General features: G+C 38.8%; 1 protein-coding gene across 4 annotated transcripts in view; it reads right to left on the bottom strand.

Annotated features, from left to right (window-relative positions):
- Vps53 (VPS53 subunit of GARP complex) overlaps positions 1-13,580 on the bottom strand; it is a 161,195-nt gene that overhangs the window by 93,750 nt on the left and 53,865 nt on the right. For all 4 annotated transcript variants that reach the window (XM_004857106.4, XM_021238039.2, XM_087191586.1 and 1 more), the window contains 3 exons: positions 4,989-5,067; positions 1,621-1,764; positions 1,017-1,159 (listed from right to left, as the gene is read on the bottom strand). In XM_004857106.4, the coding sequence (XP_004857163.1) occupies positions 1,017-1,159; positions 1,621-1,764; positions 4,989-5,067 (366 nt within the window). The remainder of the gene's footprint in view (positions 1-1,016; positions 1,160-1,620; positions 1,765-4,988; positions 5,068-13,580) is intronic.

The following is a 13,580-nucleotide window of genomic DNA, read 5'->3' as shown; positions in this document are numbered from 1 at the left end:
AAGGCCAGCCTGAATTACAGAGCAAGACCTTGTTGAAGAAGAAGAAAGAAGGAAGAAGGAAGAAGAAAGAAGAAAAAAGAAAGGAGAAGGAGGAGAAGAAGAAGGAGGAGGAGGAGAAGAAGAAGGAGGAAGGAGGAAGGAGGAGGAAGGAGCAAGGAGGGGGAAGGAGGAAGGAGGGGGAAGGAGGAAGGAGGGGGAAGGAGGAAGGAAGGAGGAAGGAGGAGGAAGGGGGAAGGAGGAAGAGGAGGAGGGGGGAGGGGGAGGAGAAGACGACGAGATGATGATGACCACCACCAAGACGAAGAAGAAGAAAGAAGAAAGAAGAAGAAGGAGGAGGAGGAGGAGAAGGAGAAGGAGAAGGAGAAGGAGAAGAAGAAGAAGATGACGACGACAACGACTACAACCAAGACAAAGAAGAAGAGCTAAAATGCTTAGAGCATGACTGAGGATTTAGCTCAGTGGTTCTGGCACCTGTCTTGCAAGTGCAAGGTCCCGAGTTCGATCCCCAGTACCAAAAAAAATGCTTAGAGCACACAGATGCTAATATTATTAACCATACAGAGACTATGAACACTGTATTAAGGCAACTCATTCAACAAATATTCCCTGAGTGTCTGCTACATCCTTAAAGTAGATACTAGCCCTATCTCTATGGAACTATCTAATCTAGCAAGACAGAAAATCAAACTGATAATGGATATGTATATATTGCATGCTGATATATGCAACAGAGATCCAGGGGGAAATGTGGGAGTGATAAGTGACTATAGGTAAATCTAGTTGATGAATCCTAAGTTCATAAAGGAGAGAAGATAGGCTGTTTGAGCCAAGGCAGGGCCATAGGGAGGTCCTAGAGCCAAGAGGGATGGGACTATGTTGGAATGGGGGTGGTCCCGATCATTTGCTGGAGTCTGGAAGTGGTGTCCAATCCACAGGACAACACAGAATCACAGAGATGAGGGGATTAATTTTGAAAATTCAATCAGCATCAGAACCAGTAAAAAGTTGGACTCTACCTTGTCACATGACAGAATTCTACTGCAATCCTCTCAGTCATGTACCACTCACGTGGAAACATTCGGCCATATTTTTCCTCATAGTCCACAAGCTGGCGTTTTACCCAGGCATAGCGTCTGTCAATCTTGTCCAGCCAGGCAACCTCATGAAGGTAAAGAACAAAAAACCACCCCAGTGCTTGCTTAGAAGTAGTATTAACAGTTTAATGAAACAAGCAAAAACATAAAACCAAGAAAACGCCAACCTCTGCTATTTCTCACCATTTCATATGCTATCTTATTTACTTGATCCAAAGATTCTTAACCTAAGGTCTATGATGGGCTTCAGGGGTCTGTAAATCTTCTGAAACTAAATGCAAAGTTTAATGCATAGTTGCATTTTTCTGGGGAGAAGAGCTACAGCTTTCATTAATTTCTCCAAAGGGTGAGTGACCTCAAATGGTTAAGAACTACTGAACTGTAAAGTCAGCCTGTAGGAGTCATGGTTCAATGATCAACAATGTCAGACAGTAGCACTAATAAAGTGTAAGTGAGTAGGCTTGGCAGCATTCATTTTTCAGTAAAATTGAAGTGTTACATCTGACCTCATCTGGTCAATACTTACATCTTGGTTTTCTTGAAAAAGTACTAGATACTCTGACAGATGCTGTTTAATAAACTTTTTGATAATTTCCTGTTTGATTCTGGGGTCCAAAATATTAGCAACCAGACATGCATCTCGCAGGACATTGCTGGGTCCGCCTGGCCTCTAGTAAAACAAACAACAGGCACCAGTTCAAAAGTCAGAAACAATCTTTAAATCTCACACCCTCTGACAGCTGCTACTTTTTGTTTCTCCCTTATTGTTATTACTCCCACTCCTTGGACACTCATTTGCTCTACTGTGGATTGATATTTGTTCCTCGATAAAAGAATCATTATGCTATGTCTTGCAGTGGCCAAAACAAAAACTATCTTGTGAATGAGCAATGATACATTTTGGAAAACAGGGCCAGCAATGATCATAGGACATTTTACTTTCCCAATACCAAAACTGAAAGAGACCTAAAAAGTCAGAATGAGGCCGGTGATTTAGCTCAGTGGCACCGCACCTGCCTCACAAGCACAAGGTCCTGAGTTCGATCTCTGGTACAAAAAAAAAAAAAAAAAAAAGAATGACAGCAGTCTCTGATGTCAGAGATTCTGCAGTGGCCTAAAAGACAAGAATGTCACCAGTGTCACTCCACATTTTCCTTGCTTTCCACCTCTGGAATTCCTGTTCCTAAATGTTATATTTGTGTGATAGCTTTAAAATCTAAAACTAGGTTTCAAGCCACCAGACTTGTTTCACTGATAGTCAATCAACCAGACAGCCAAACGTAAAATACTATGATATTACTCCCTTGACTAGAAAAGAACAATGAAAGGTAGGGGTTGCTGCATCAATGCATCACAATGGAAGGTCTTTGTTATTATCAAAGGCAACTGAATCTAAATGAATTTTCTGTATGGTAACTCACTGAATGAATGTGGCTGACTGTACCACAGCACAAAGAACACTTGGAATCTACCCTTAGCTTGGCTAAAATAGCCACATTGCTTTGGGGAAGTTACTCACCCTCATCAGAAAAATAATGAACTTGAATTAGATGATTAGTAAGATTCTTTCAAATTGTTAATTATTATTTATAATAAATGTCCAATTCTATCCATCTCATCATAAGTTTGAGTATTTCAGAGGTATCACCAAAACTACATGAGACCTAAACTTCTGACTCTTTTCTTTGGTACTGGAAATCAAACTTGGGGCCTCAACCTTGCCAGGCAGGCACTACACTGCTAAGCTATATCCCCAGCCCAAAACTTAAATTTTAAAACTGTGACTGGCTCCATAGCAAGTGGCTGTTATGTTGCCTATTAAACACACTACTCAATCCTAGCTTCTGTATGAAAGTGCTCAATCTGATAGAAAAGTCACAAAGGCCAAAACCTATGGGTTCAGATTTTTTCATTTATAAAAAATATTTACTAAGTTACTTTGGATAATTTTTTTTCAATCTTAATTGTTAATTGTGAAACAGGAATAACACAAAGCTTTTTAACAAAAGTCAGCAACCTTTAAAAATGAAAAAAGAAAAAAACATTAAAAAGGCCATTAAGCCATTGAGTCAGAGAAAAACGAGGCAAGTTGTTCAAAAAGATCTTTTTTTTTTTTTTTGGTACCGGGGATCGAACTTAGGACCTTGCACTTGTGAGGCAGGCGCTGGAACCACTGAGCTAAATCTCCAGCCCCTAAAAAGATCTTTTTAATTTCATTTGCCCAGCACAATCTAGGAAAAAAGATATAACTAGTAGGGATTGAGTTAGGCATGTAGCTCAGCGGTAGGGCATATGCTTAGTGTGTGCGAGGGCCTGGGTTGAATCCCCAACACCATTAAAAAAATAAAAGATATAAAGTAGGCTATGGTTACATAATAAAGATGGGCTTTACCCATATCTGTCTGAAACTTTGTGAAAATGGAATGGGGCAACAGAGGATAGAAAAGTAGACTAGCCTTGAAGAGTCCAGTGCTTACAATCAGCAAACATCTTTGAAATCTCTAACCTTTGTTTTCCTCATGTGGTCAATAGGAATAATGGCTTTTCAACATCTACTTCCTATCTGAGTTATATCAGTCAGGTGACCAAAGAATCTGAGGTTCTCAAAGTGCTTTACAAATAAATATCTGATTACTTGCAGTCAGCCACAAAATATGAAGACATTAAAAGCAGTAGCAGGTTTCCTACAGAAAGTAATCTAGCAAAGCTAGGGCAGCCACCTCCGCCTACTTCCTAGGTTTCTTCTATAGAGCACAAAGAAGAAAATGGTTAGGATATTTCGTTATTGAATTATGGAGCAGATCCAGGAAACGCTTGTTGGCTTAGTAAGTGAATGTATATTCCCATCTGCATAAGGAATGCTGCTGGCCCATACACTTCAGTTCACTTCTGCTTTAACAAGTCTTTCTCTTGACACACCTCAAATAAGGTGCACCGGGGGTGGGGGGTGGGGGTGGGGGGGGTTACTTCTGAGGGTACTGCCCTCCCCGACACATGCACAATATTAAGATGATATCTGTTGGCCCAAGGATGTAGCTCAGCGGTACAGTGCCTGCCTGGCAAACTTGAGGCCTGAGTTTGATTCCCAGTACAAAAAAAAAAAAGATGACATCTGTAGCAATGTGAAGGAAGGAGCTGACAGTCACACAGCACAGTGATGACCAAGGGAGAGAAAGCTTGTCCTAAGAAGTGTAGCCAATAGCTCACAAATGAAATCCTATAGATTTGCGAACATAAACAGCTACACTACCAGTAAGAGCTAATGGGCTTTAATTCTAAAGAACAGAGTAAGTCTTTAGTGTTGCTCTGAGAGTTACAGAAGCCCCTGGACACTCCTTCTAGTTGCCTTTTCACCAAACAAAAACTAGTAAGTTATGTAATAATCCTTAAAAAACCACGCAGCTTGAAGATTAATTTTTTAAACATAGACATGAGAAAAAAGGAATTTACAGGGTAAACAAGATACAAGGTTTGACCTACATTCAATTAAACCAAAACAAATTCTCTTTTTTTGATGCTGGGTGGACAGATAAGGATCTGACATTTCTTTGGGATATTTAAAACCAAGGATGAGCCAGGCACAGAGACAAATGCCAGCACTAAAGGAAGCTAAGACAGGCGGAACTTAAGTTTGAGACCCACCTAGGCAACTTAGCAAGACCCTGACTCAAAAAGAAAAAGAAAAAGGGCTGAGGATGTTTTGATCGCTAGTACTATAAAAAAAAAAGTAATAAAATAAGGATGGTCTCATTACCTTAAACATTCAGCAAATAGATATGCTGATACCAGCAAACACTTTTGGAATGATAGTTGAATAGCAGATATAATGAACATGAATTAGGCAAGGATGGTAACAATATCTAAAGACTGGAGGAAAAAAATGCAAAACAATACCTTGGTACCCTGAGAAGGAAATGCTTCTTCAAAATCTGCCAGGATTTGCTGTCCTAACTCAGACTGTGCAGCCTTCACTCTGTGATGAAAAGAGAACATATTATTGCTTGGTATAATCTTCAAATATCTGTAAGTAATTACATATCAAATCCACAAAAAGTCCAAACTATTGACATCTTATATATCAACCAGATAACCCAGAAAGGGAGAAGGTGGTGTAGCTAGATAAGAGAAGTCACACACTAGTTAGTAGTGGATGTATGACCAGGACCCAGGAACCCAATTTATTCTCACAATGGATTTTGTAGCTCCCCAAAGTTCCTCTAGGCCACGCTTACCTGTTGTGAGGTAGTAAATGCTAATCTCTCCAATAGTTCATTAGGGGGCAGCTATGCTGCGGGAAAACATTATATAATAAAACTGAAATCAAACATAAATCCATTCTGTATTAATGACTGCTTTCCCACTCCTTGGGGTACGGAATGGGAAGAAGGTACCAAATGTTCCAGGGTGGTGTTTTTGTTTTAACCCAGAAATCAAACACGAGGTCATAATTTTTTAATCAAATGAACAACAACAAATATTCTCTGAAGTATAAAGAAAAAGAGCAAAATGACTAAATGGAGTGAAGGCCACTGGGCCAGGGATTTAGCTCAGTGGTTCTGCTGCCTGCCTCGCAAGCACAAGGTCCTGAGTTTGATGCCCGGTACCAGAGAGAGAGAGAGAGAGAGAGAGAGAGAGAGAGAGAGAGAGAGAGAGAGAGTGAGTGAAGGCCACTGAATGAAGATTTAAGTTTAGGAGACTGTCAATGGGAAGACAACCAGTTAGAAAGAGGAGGCCAAAAGGAGTACTTAACACTGGTATGCATGTAAATCAGAGCTCAAGAAATACGTCAGTTTGAATGGAAGAGAAGAAAGGAGAGCAGCAAGGATGAGACAGGAACTATGCTTCAACAACCCCTGCAATCAATCACATTCTCCACATTGTCCTCCAGCTGCCTGATGTTGGTGATGCCTGGATCACCTGAGCCAACTTCACAACTAGTGTGGAGCTAGCTTTAAGGCAGCTGTCTGGCTGCCTTGAGCCTGAGACAAATACTTTACCTTTACTAAAAGCACCATAAAGTAGCCTGCTTTCTTTCTTGGTCTCCACCCTGTTACTTCTGGATTAACTTTATGAAGTTTCTAGAAATAGTGAGGAACTCAAAAACCACAATTTCTTTGGTCACTAAGGAGTATCTAGCAATGTGCTGAGATTTTTTTTTTTTTTAATGAAGGGATAGGCATGACCCAAAACAGCCTGTTTTTTTCTGTAGCATATTATAATTATTCTTCCTCCAAATACTTTCTAGGGTTTCTTCAAAACCTTTCTAAAACTTTTCAAAACTTATCTTCAAAACTTTTCTAATTACTTGGATAGGTGGGTTCCAGTGTTTTAAACTAGTTTTTAAGGGGGCCAGAAATGATGCAGGTGAAGCTGTGCAGGAATAGCCACCCAAAAGGGTCAGGGCTGCCCACAGGCAGTCAACCAATAGACAAAGGGAAGTGTCTCTTCAGTGTGAACTCTGACACAAGAGGAAAGAACAGCTTCATAAAACTATCTCTAGAGCATCTTGTGACTCTCACAAGATGAGGCAGCAGACAGCCTCCTGCAGTGCCAGGTCACAAGAGCTTCCAGAGGCTCAGGCCTGTCCGTTCCTATCCTTGTCTTGCAAGCACACAGACCACCAGTTCCTTCATAAACCACGGGGACAGTTCCTGCAGGGGAAGTCCCACCCTTGGCCAGCCGCACTCCTGAATGAATTTTCAGGGATACTGATCACCTCAGTGACACCAATGGACTCGGCTCTACCTCTGTCACCCTCACCCCATTTTCACTATTCCCAACCACCATGTTTTTACTGTGACACTGAGATGGCTAAAAAGACAAGCAGAGCCTATGTCAGGGGTTGGCATTGCTAGAGTAGAAAAGAGAGGGAATTACCAGACTCTGGTTTATAATGATCTTTAATCTGTGTTCAAAATTACCTCTTGAGAAAGGTAAGACTTAGCTGTGCCACTAGGAAGCCATGTGTAATCCCAAGTCACTTTCTCTACATGGGCCAAAACTAAGAACAGTTATAAAATAAGAGGGTGAGGATACAGGCCTGTACTAGATGACTTTTGTTATCTACTCCAGTACTGATTATTCCACAGTAGCTACCTTATAGCACTAGCTGGCAATAGCATACATCCTCACAGGAGGCTGTAGTAGGATATACAATTAATGTTGAGGTAGATGAATAAGCTTCTGCCTAGAAATATTTCCAGCAGTAGTTTTAGAAGTATCTATCAGTAATTCTGATTGAAAAGCAATCATTCTCTTATAAACATTATTGATGGTATCTATAAACCCAAACCACAACCTCATGGATTTTCAGGCTGAAGTGTAAATTGTCTCTACAATCAATTGCCTAAACAGGATCCTAGAAATAAGTCAAAAGACTTAAAAGAATATATATCTAGCCTCACTCCTTTAACTTACTTCTGCTTGTAACAATGAGAAGGAAGTTCCTACTATAAAGAGAAGGATCAATTGAGAGTCTTCAGCAGAGCAAATTTGTGAATTGAACTACTAGTATTTCCTAGTCATTCTTAGGAAAGTCAGCCTACAACTAATAGAGAATGAGATAAACAAAAGCTTCTCCTGGCATCCAAATAAGCTCAACCTGCTAGGTGGTGACAACTCAAAGTTGGCTACTCTTAGGAAATGAAACTCATTGTGCTGCCCAGAAAAGAAAATCAACCAGTGACTTCTGGCATCCAATATGCTATGTGACATCAATGTTGTTCAAAGGTGCCCTAAATATGTTACCACTTTTTTCAGAGTGGTGGCAGAGGGGCAGTAAACTATGAAAATAATCTAGACATTCATAGATAAAGTAACCCTGACACTTTTTAAATTTTATTTTATTGGTACATTCATCATTGGAAATTTGCACCTTTACATAATCTCTCTTGGTTCTTATTTTTCCCCTTTCCGCTGCCCTCCCTTCAACCCCTCCCATCCCTCCCTATTTACAAAGACTTTGTTTCCATTTTTTTATTTTCTCATATTAATTCCATTCCCTTCTTTCCTTTCCCCTACTCCTCCCACTTCCCCTTCCCCTTTGCCCCTTTTCTTCCTATTTCACATTATCTATTATACCTTTTAGTCCTTATTTATGCTTTGAGTTTCTCACACCACAGAAACTATTCGGTATTTACACATGTGTCCTATTTATTTCACTTAAGGGTATTGCCTCAATGTGCATTCATTTAGCTATAAATGTCTCTAATTTCTCATTTTTTATGGCTGAGTAGTACTCCATTTTATTTAAAAATCACATTTTCTTTATCCAGTCTCCAGTTGATGGGCAATTGGGCTGCTTCCAAGCTTTAGCTATTACAAACTGCGCTGCTATGAACATGGGTGCACATATATCACTGTGGTATGATTCTTTTAATTCTTTTGGGAAGATACCCAGCAGGGGAATAGCTGGGTCAAATGGGACCTCTAGTCCTAGTTCTTTGAGATATCTCCATACTGATTTCCACAGTGGTTGCACCAGTCTGCACTCCCACCAGCAGTGGAGCAGTGTTCCTCTTTCCCCACAGCCCCGCCAGCATTTGTTATTGGTTGGTTTCATGATAGCAGCTATTCTTGCTGGGGTGAGGTAGAATCTCAGCATTGTTTTCATTTGCATCTCTCAAAGGACCAGTGATGTTGAACATTTTTTCATATGTTTATTTGGTATATCTACTTCTTTGTCTGAGAAATGTCTGTTCATTTCAGATGCCCATTTTTGGATTGGGTCTTTAAATTTGGGAGATCTGATTTTTTAAAGTTCTTTATAGATTCGAGATAGTAGACTTTTGTCTGAGGAACAGCAGGTGAAGATTTTTTCCCACATTGTGGGTTGTCTCTTCACACTGCTGGTGGTTTCTCTTCCTGTGCAGAAGCTGTTTAATAAGAAGAGATCTCACTTGTTGATTGTGCTAGTTCACGGGCAACTGAGGTTTTGTTCGTAAAATCTTTTCCTAGACCAATCTCTTCTGGAGTTCTACCTAACCTCTGTTCCAGCCGATTCAGTGTTTCTATTTTAATATTTAGATCTTTAATCCATTTTGATTTTAGTTTAGTGCATGGTGAGAGACATAGGTCTAGTTTCAATTTTGATAAATTGAAACCCAATTTTTCCAGCACCATTTATTAAAGAGGCTGTCTTTCCTTCAGTGAGGGTGTTTGGCTCCTTTATTTAAGATGAGATGACTGAGTGTGTCTGGAGTTGTTTCTGCATCTTCTAATCTGTTCCACTGGTTCTCAGGAACCCTGACACTTTCATTACCTTTCGGCAGTCTCAAAAAAAAAATTTTTTTTTTTTCAACAGTTCCCAAATAAATATACTGACCTCCCAAGTGCAATCTGAACTGAACAAAATGGCTAGACACAACAGTTTAGTGGGAACTATAAAGAATCTCAACCTAGAATCTTTGACTTATTGGTTCATCAAGGACAACCCTCACAGTATTAAACTAAGGAAGAGACCCAGAAAAAATTTATCAAACAGCTATTCAGTCCTGTCCATTCTGTAGCTTTGTTCTTTTTTCACTCTACCATGTTACCTCTAAGCTGCCAAGCTTCTCTCACATATAGGAGGTTAGAAAGAGCTCTGATAAATATATTTTAGTTCAAGGGCTTCAAGGTTTTCAAGAGAATGCAAGAATCTTCCATCCTTTCTCAGAAAATATCAACTGACTAGAAAAATTTGCTTGCTTAAACCAGGAGGATTTGAAATGTAAAGATATTAAAGAAAAAAATCTCTCCTTCAACGCTACATTAAACATTTAAGCATTTGCCAGAAGGGTAGTTGGAAGAAATAGCAAATCAAGACCCATGAACTTCGTATTTCAAATGTACAGGCAAATATTTCATATGACTTCCACAATTTATAGTCAGCGTGATATTATATTATAAAGAAGCTGAAGCAATGCATAGGGTGTAACTCTCCTGCCTTCTCCCTTCCCCCCTAAAAAACAGCTATTTCTATCATTTCCAGATGGTTCTGCCATCACTATGTAAACATAAGGGAGGAAAATTCACCAGAAATGATGCTAAAAATAAGAAGTCTGGACATTCCTCAAACTTTTAGTACCTCTTAAAAACTTATTTTAGTCAAGCACTGAAAACAAACTTTCTCATCCTGCATTGTTTTTAATGCTATTTAGTAGCATATATTCTATCACACATATAATTGCTGCAAATAGAGATTGTTAAAAAAATTAAAGGACAAGTAAATCCTCCTATGTCTGTAGCAGTGTTACATGATAATGAATGTTTGGGGGACTGAAGTACATTGATAGAATGTTGAGTTTTCTTTTCTTTTTCTTTTTTTTTTTTGGTACCAGGGATCAAACTCGGGTCCTTGTGCTTGCGCATGAGTTTTCTTTTTTAAGGGAATGTCATCACAACAGTGATCACAAAGTTCCTTCAAATTTATAAAACTATATTTTTGAAGACGATTACAAAGCAAAAAGCACATCAAAAGCACAGGCAGGAAAAAGTAAAAATTAGCAAGTAGGACTACAGCAAACTAAAAAGCTTCTGCATGGCAAAGAAAATACACAAAATGAAAAGGCAGCCTATGAATTGGGAAAAAATATTTGGGAACTATATTATGTGACAAAAGGTTAATATCTAAACTATTTAAGAAACTCATACAACTCAACAGGAAAAAAATTAACAGCTTAATTAAAAAATGGGCAAAGGGGCCAGGGATTTAGCTCAGTGGTTCCGCTGCCTCCCTTGAAAGCGCAAGGTTCCAAGTTCGATCCCTGGTACCAAAAAAAAAAAAAAAAAAAATGGGCAAAGGACCTCAATAGATATTTTTCCAGTGCTCGCTTCAGCCGCACACATAATAGATATTTTTCCAAAGAGGATATACAAAAGACCAACAGATAATATTTTTTTTAAAAGGCTCAACATCGGGCCGGGGGTTTAGCTCAATGATGATGCTGCCTGCCTCACAAGCACAAGGTTCCAAGTTCGATCCCCAGTACCAAAAAAAAAACAAACCAAAAAGCTCAACATCATTTAGCCATCAGGAAAATGCAACTCATTAGAATGAGTTATTAAAAAGACAAATAGTAAGTGTTGGCAACGATGTGGAGATGAAAACACTTGTATACCATTGGTGGGAATGTAAATGGTCTAGCCATTATGGACAAAACTATGAAGTTTCCTCAAAAATTTGAAAATAAAACTACCACATGACCTGGCAACCCTCTTGTGGATATATACCAAGAGAAATGAAATCAGCACACCTTACTTCAGCTATCTGCTCTCCCATGATCACAGCAGTATTATTTGCAATAGCCAAGATATGAAAACAACTTGTCCATTGACAGATGAATGAGATAGAGAAATTATGGTTGTGTGTATATATACGATGGAATATTACTCACTTTTAAAAGGAAGATCCTGAGGCAGGGGATTTAGCTCAGTGGTTCCGGCGCCTGCCTTGAAAGCACAAGGTCCCAAGTTTGATCGCCGGTACCAAAAAACAAAATCAAAATAAAAAGGAGATTCTGCAACTGTCAACAACATGACTAAAGGTGGAGGATATTACATGAAATAAACCATACATGGATAGAAAAAACTTCATGATCTCTCTTATGTGTGGAATCTTAAAAAAATAAAGTCAAACACTGATTTTATCTGTGGATTCTGTATGAGTTGGTTAAAACAACTGTGCGTCCAAAAATTTTTTTTAAAAATATGTCTAATGGAGCTAGTGATGTAGCTTAGTGGACAAGCACATGCTTACCACTTAGAGGTACTGGGCATTTAGATCTCCAGCACTACACAAATACCTACATAAATTGTCTCTGTACTGAACACATATAGACTTTTTTTCTTGTCATTACTTCCTAAACAATTCAGTATAACTACTATTTACATAGCATTTACAGTATGAAGTGTTACAATGAATCTAGAGGTGATTTAAAATACAGGTTGAATATCCCTTTTCTGGTCCTTTGTCATAGGATCAGAAGTATATTAGACTTAGAAGTTCTTCAGATTTTGAAATATTTTTTTGAGTGTTACATCAGCACTCAAAAAGCTATAGATTTTAGATCTCATAGTAGTTCACAATATTATAGATTTCAAATTTTAGATTAGGGATACTCAGTCTGTAGATTTTGAATTTCTAGATTAGGGATACTTAGTCTGTATAGGGGAGGATGTGCACATACTGTATGCAAACAATATGCCATTTTACATAAAGGGTACATAGAAATGTTAATATCTCTTAGATATGCTGAGATACACCTATTTTTTTTTTTTTTGGTACTGGGGATTGAACTTGGGTCCTTGAGCTTGCGCAGCAGGCGGTGAAACCACTGAGCTAAATCCCTGGCCCTATGCTGAGATACACTTTCAATCTTTAGGGTATATACACACAAGTGGAGTTACTGGATCATATGCTAACTCTATTTTTAAGTTTTTAGAAACTGCCATATTGTTTTCCATAATGGCTATTTTACATTCCTACCCATAGTGCACAGGATTCCAATTTCTCCATGTTCTTGTCAATACTTTGTTGTTATTGTTAAGTTGTAGCCATCCTAACAAATGTAAGGTGGTATCTCACTGTAGCCTGATTTGCACCTCCCTAATGATGAGTGATCTTGACTGCTTACTGGCCATCTGTATATCTTCTTTGGAGAAATGTTTATTCATACCATTTGCTCATTTTTGAATTGGGCTATTTTTTGTTGTGAGTTTTAGGAGCTATATATATATATATATATATATATATATTATTTATTTATTTATTTATTTTCTGGATATTAATCCCTATCACTCCAATTTATTCATTTTTTCTTGTGTTGCTTATGCCTTTGGTGTCACATTCAAAAAGTCATTATCAAATCAATGTTGTAAAGATTTCTAAAGATTATGTTTTCTTCTAAGAGTTTTTTTTTTTTTTTTGTACTGGGGATTGAACTCGGGTCCTTGCGCTTGCAAGGCAGGCGGCAGAACCACTGAGCTAAATCCCCAGCCCTCTTCTAAGAGTTTTATAGTGTCAGGTCCTACATTTAAGTCATGGATTCATTTTGAGGTTTTTTTTTTCAATATGGTGCTAGGTCAGGATCCAACTTCAGTCTTTTTGCATGTGTATATCCATTTTATCCTGCACTATTTGTCTTTTCCCCCCATTGAATGGTCTTAGCACCTTTGTCAAACCCCTACGTTGCTTTTCACAAATAAAATTCTGCTCTGTCATACTCCTGCTGTCAATGACACCCCTTCCATCCAACAACTGGTAACCAACTAATTCCTAAACACACTGCCCTCGAGAGCTCTTATTTTTTCCAGTCTATAGCATTCTCCTAATTTCCACCTCTTCTTCATATAATCTACCAGACTTTTAGAAACTACAAATACACTGGGCTTGGTGGCCCAGGCCTGTAATCTCAGCACTCGGGAGGCTGAGTCAGGAGGATCACTTTGAGTTCGAGGCTAGCCTGGGCCTGGGCTACACAGTGAATTCAAGGTCAGCCTGAATTA

The sequence above is a fragment of the Heterocephalus glaber genome, unplaced genomic scaffold (genome assembly GCF_053883595.1).
Source record: "Heterocephalus glaber isolate CG9 unplaced genomic scaffold, H.glaber_assembly_v1.0 deba00001564, whole genome shotgun sequence".
In the NCBI taxonomy this organism is placed as follows: domain Eukaryota; kingdom Metazoa; phylum Chordata; class Mammalia; order Rodentia; family Bathyergidae; genus Heterocephalus; species Heterocephalus glaber.
The sequence above is the reverse complement of the archived record's forward strand: the minus strand, read 5'-3'. Positions and strand labels throughout refer to the sequence as shown.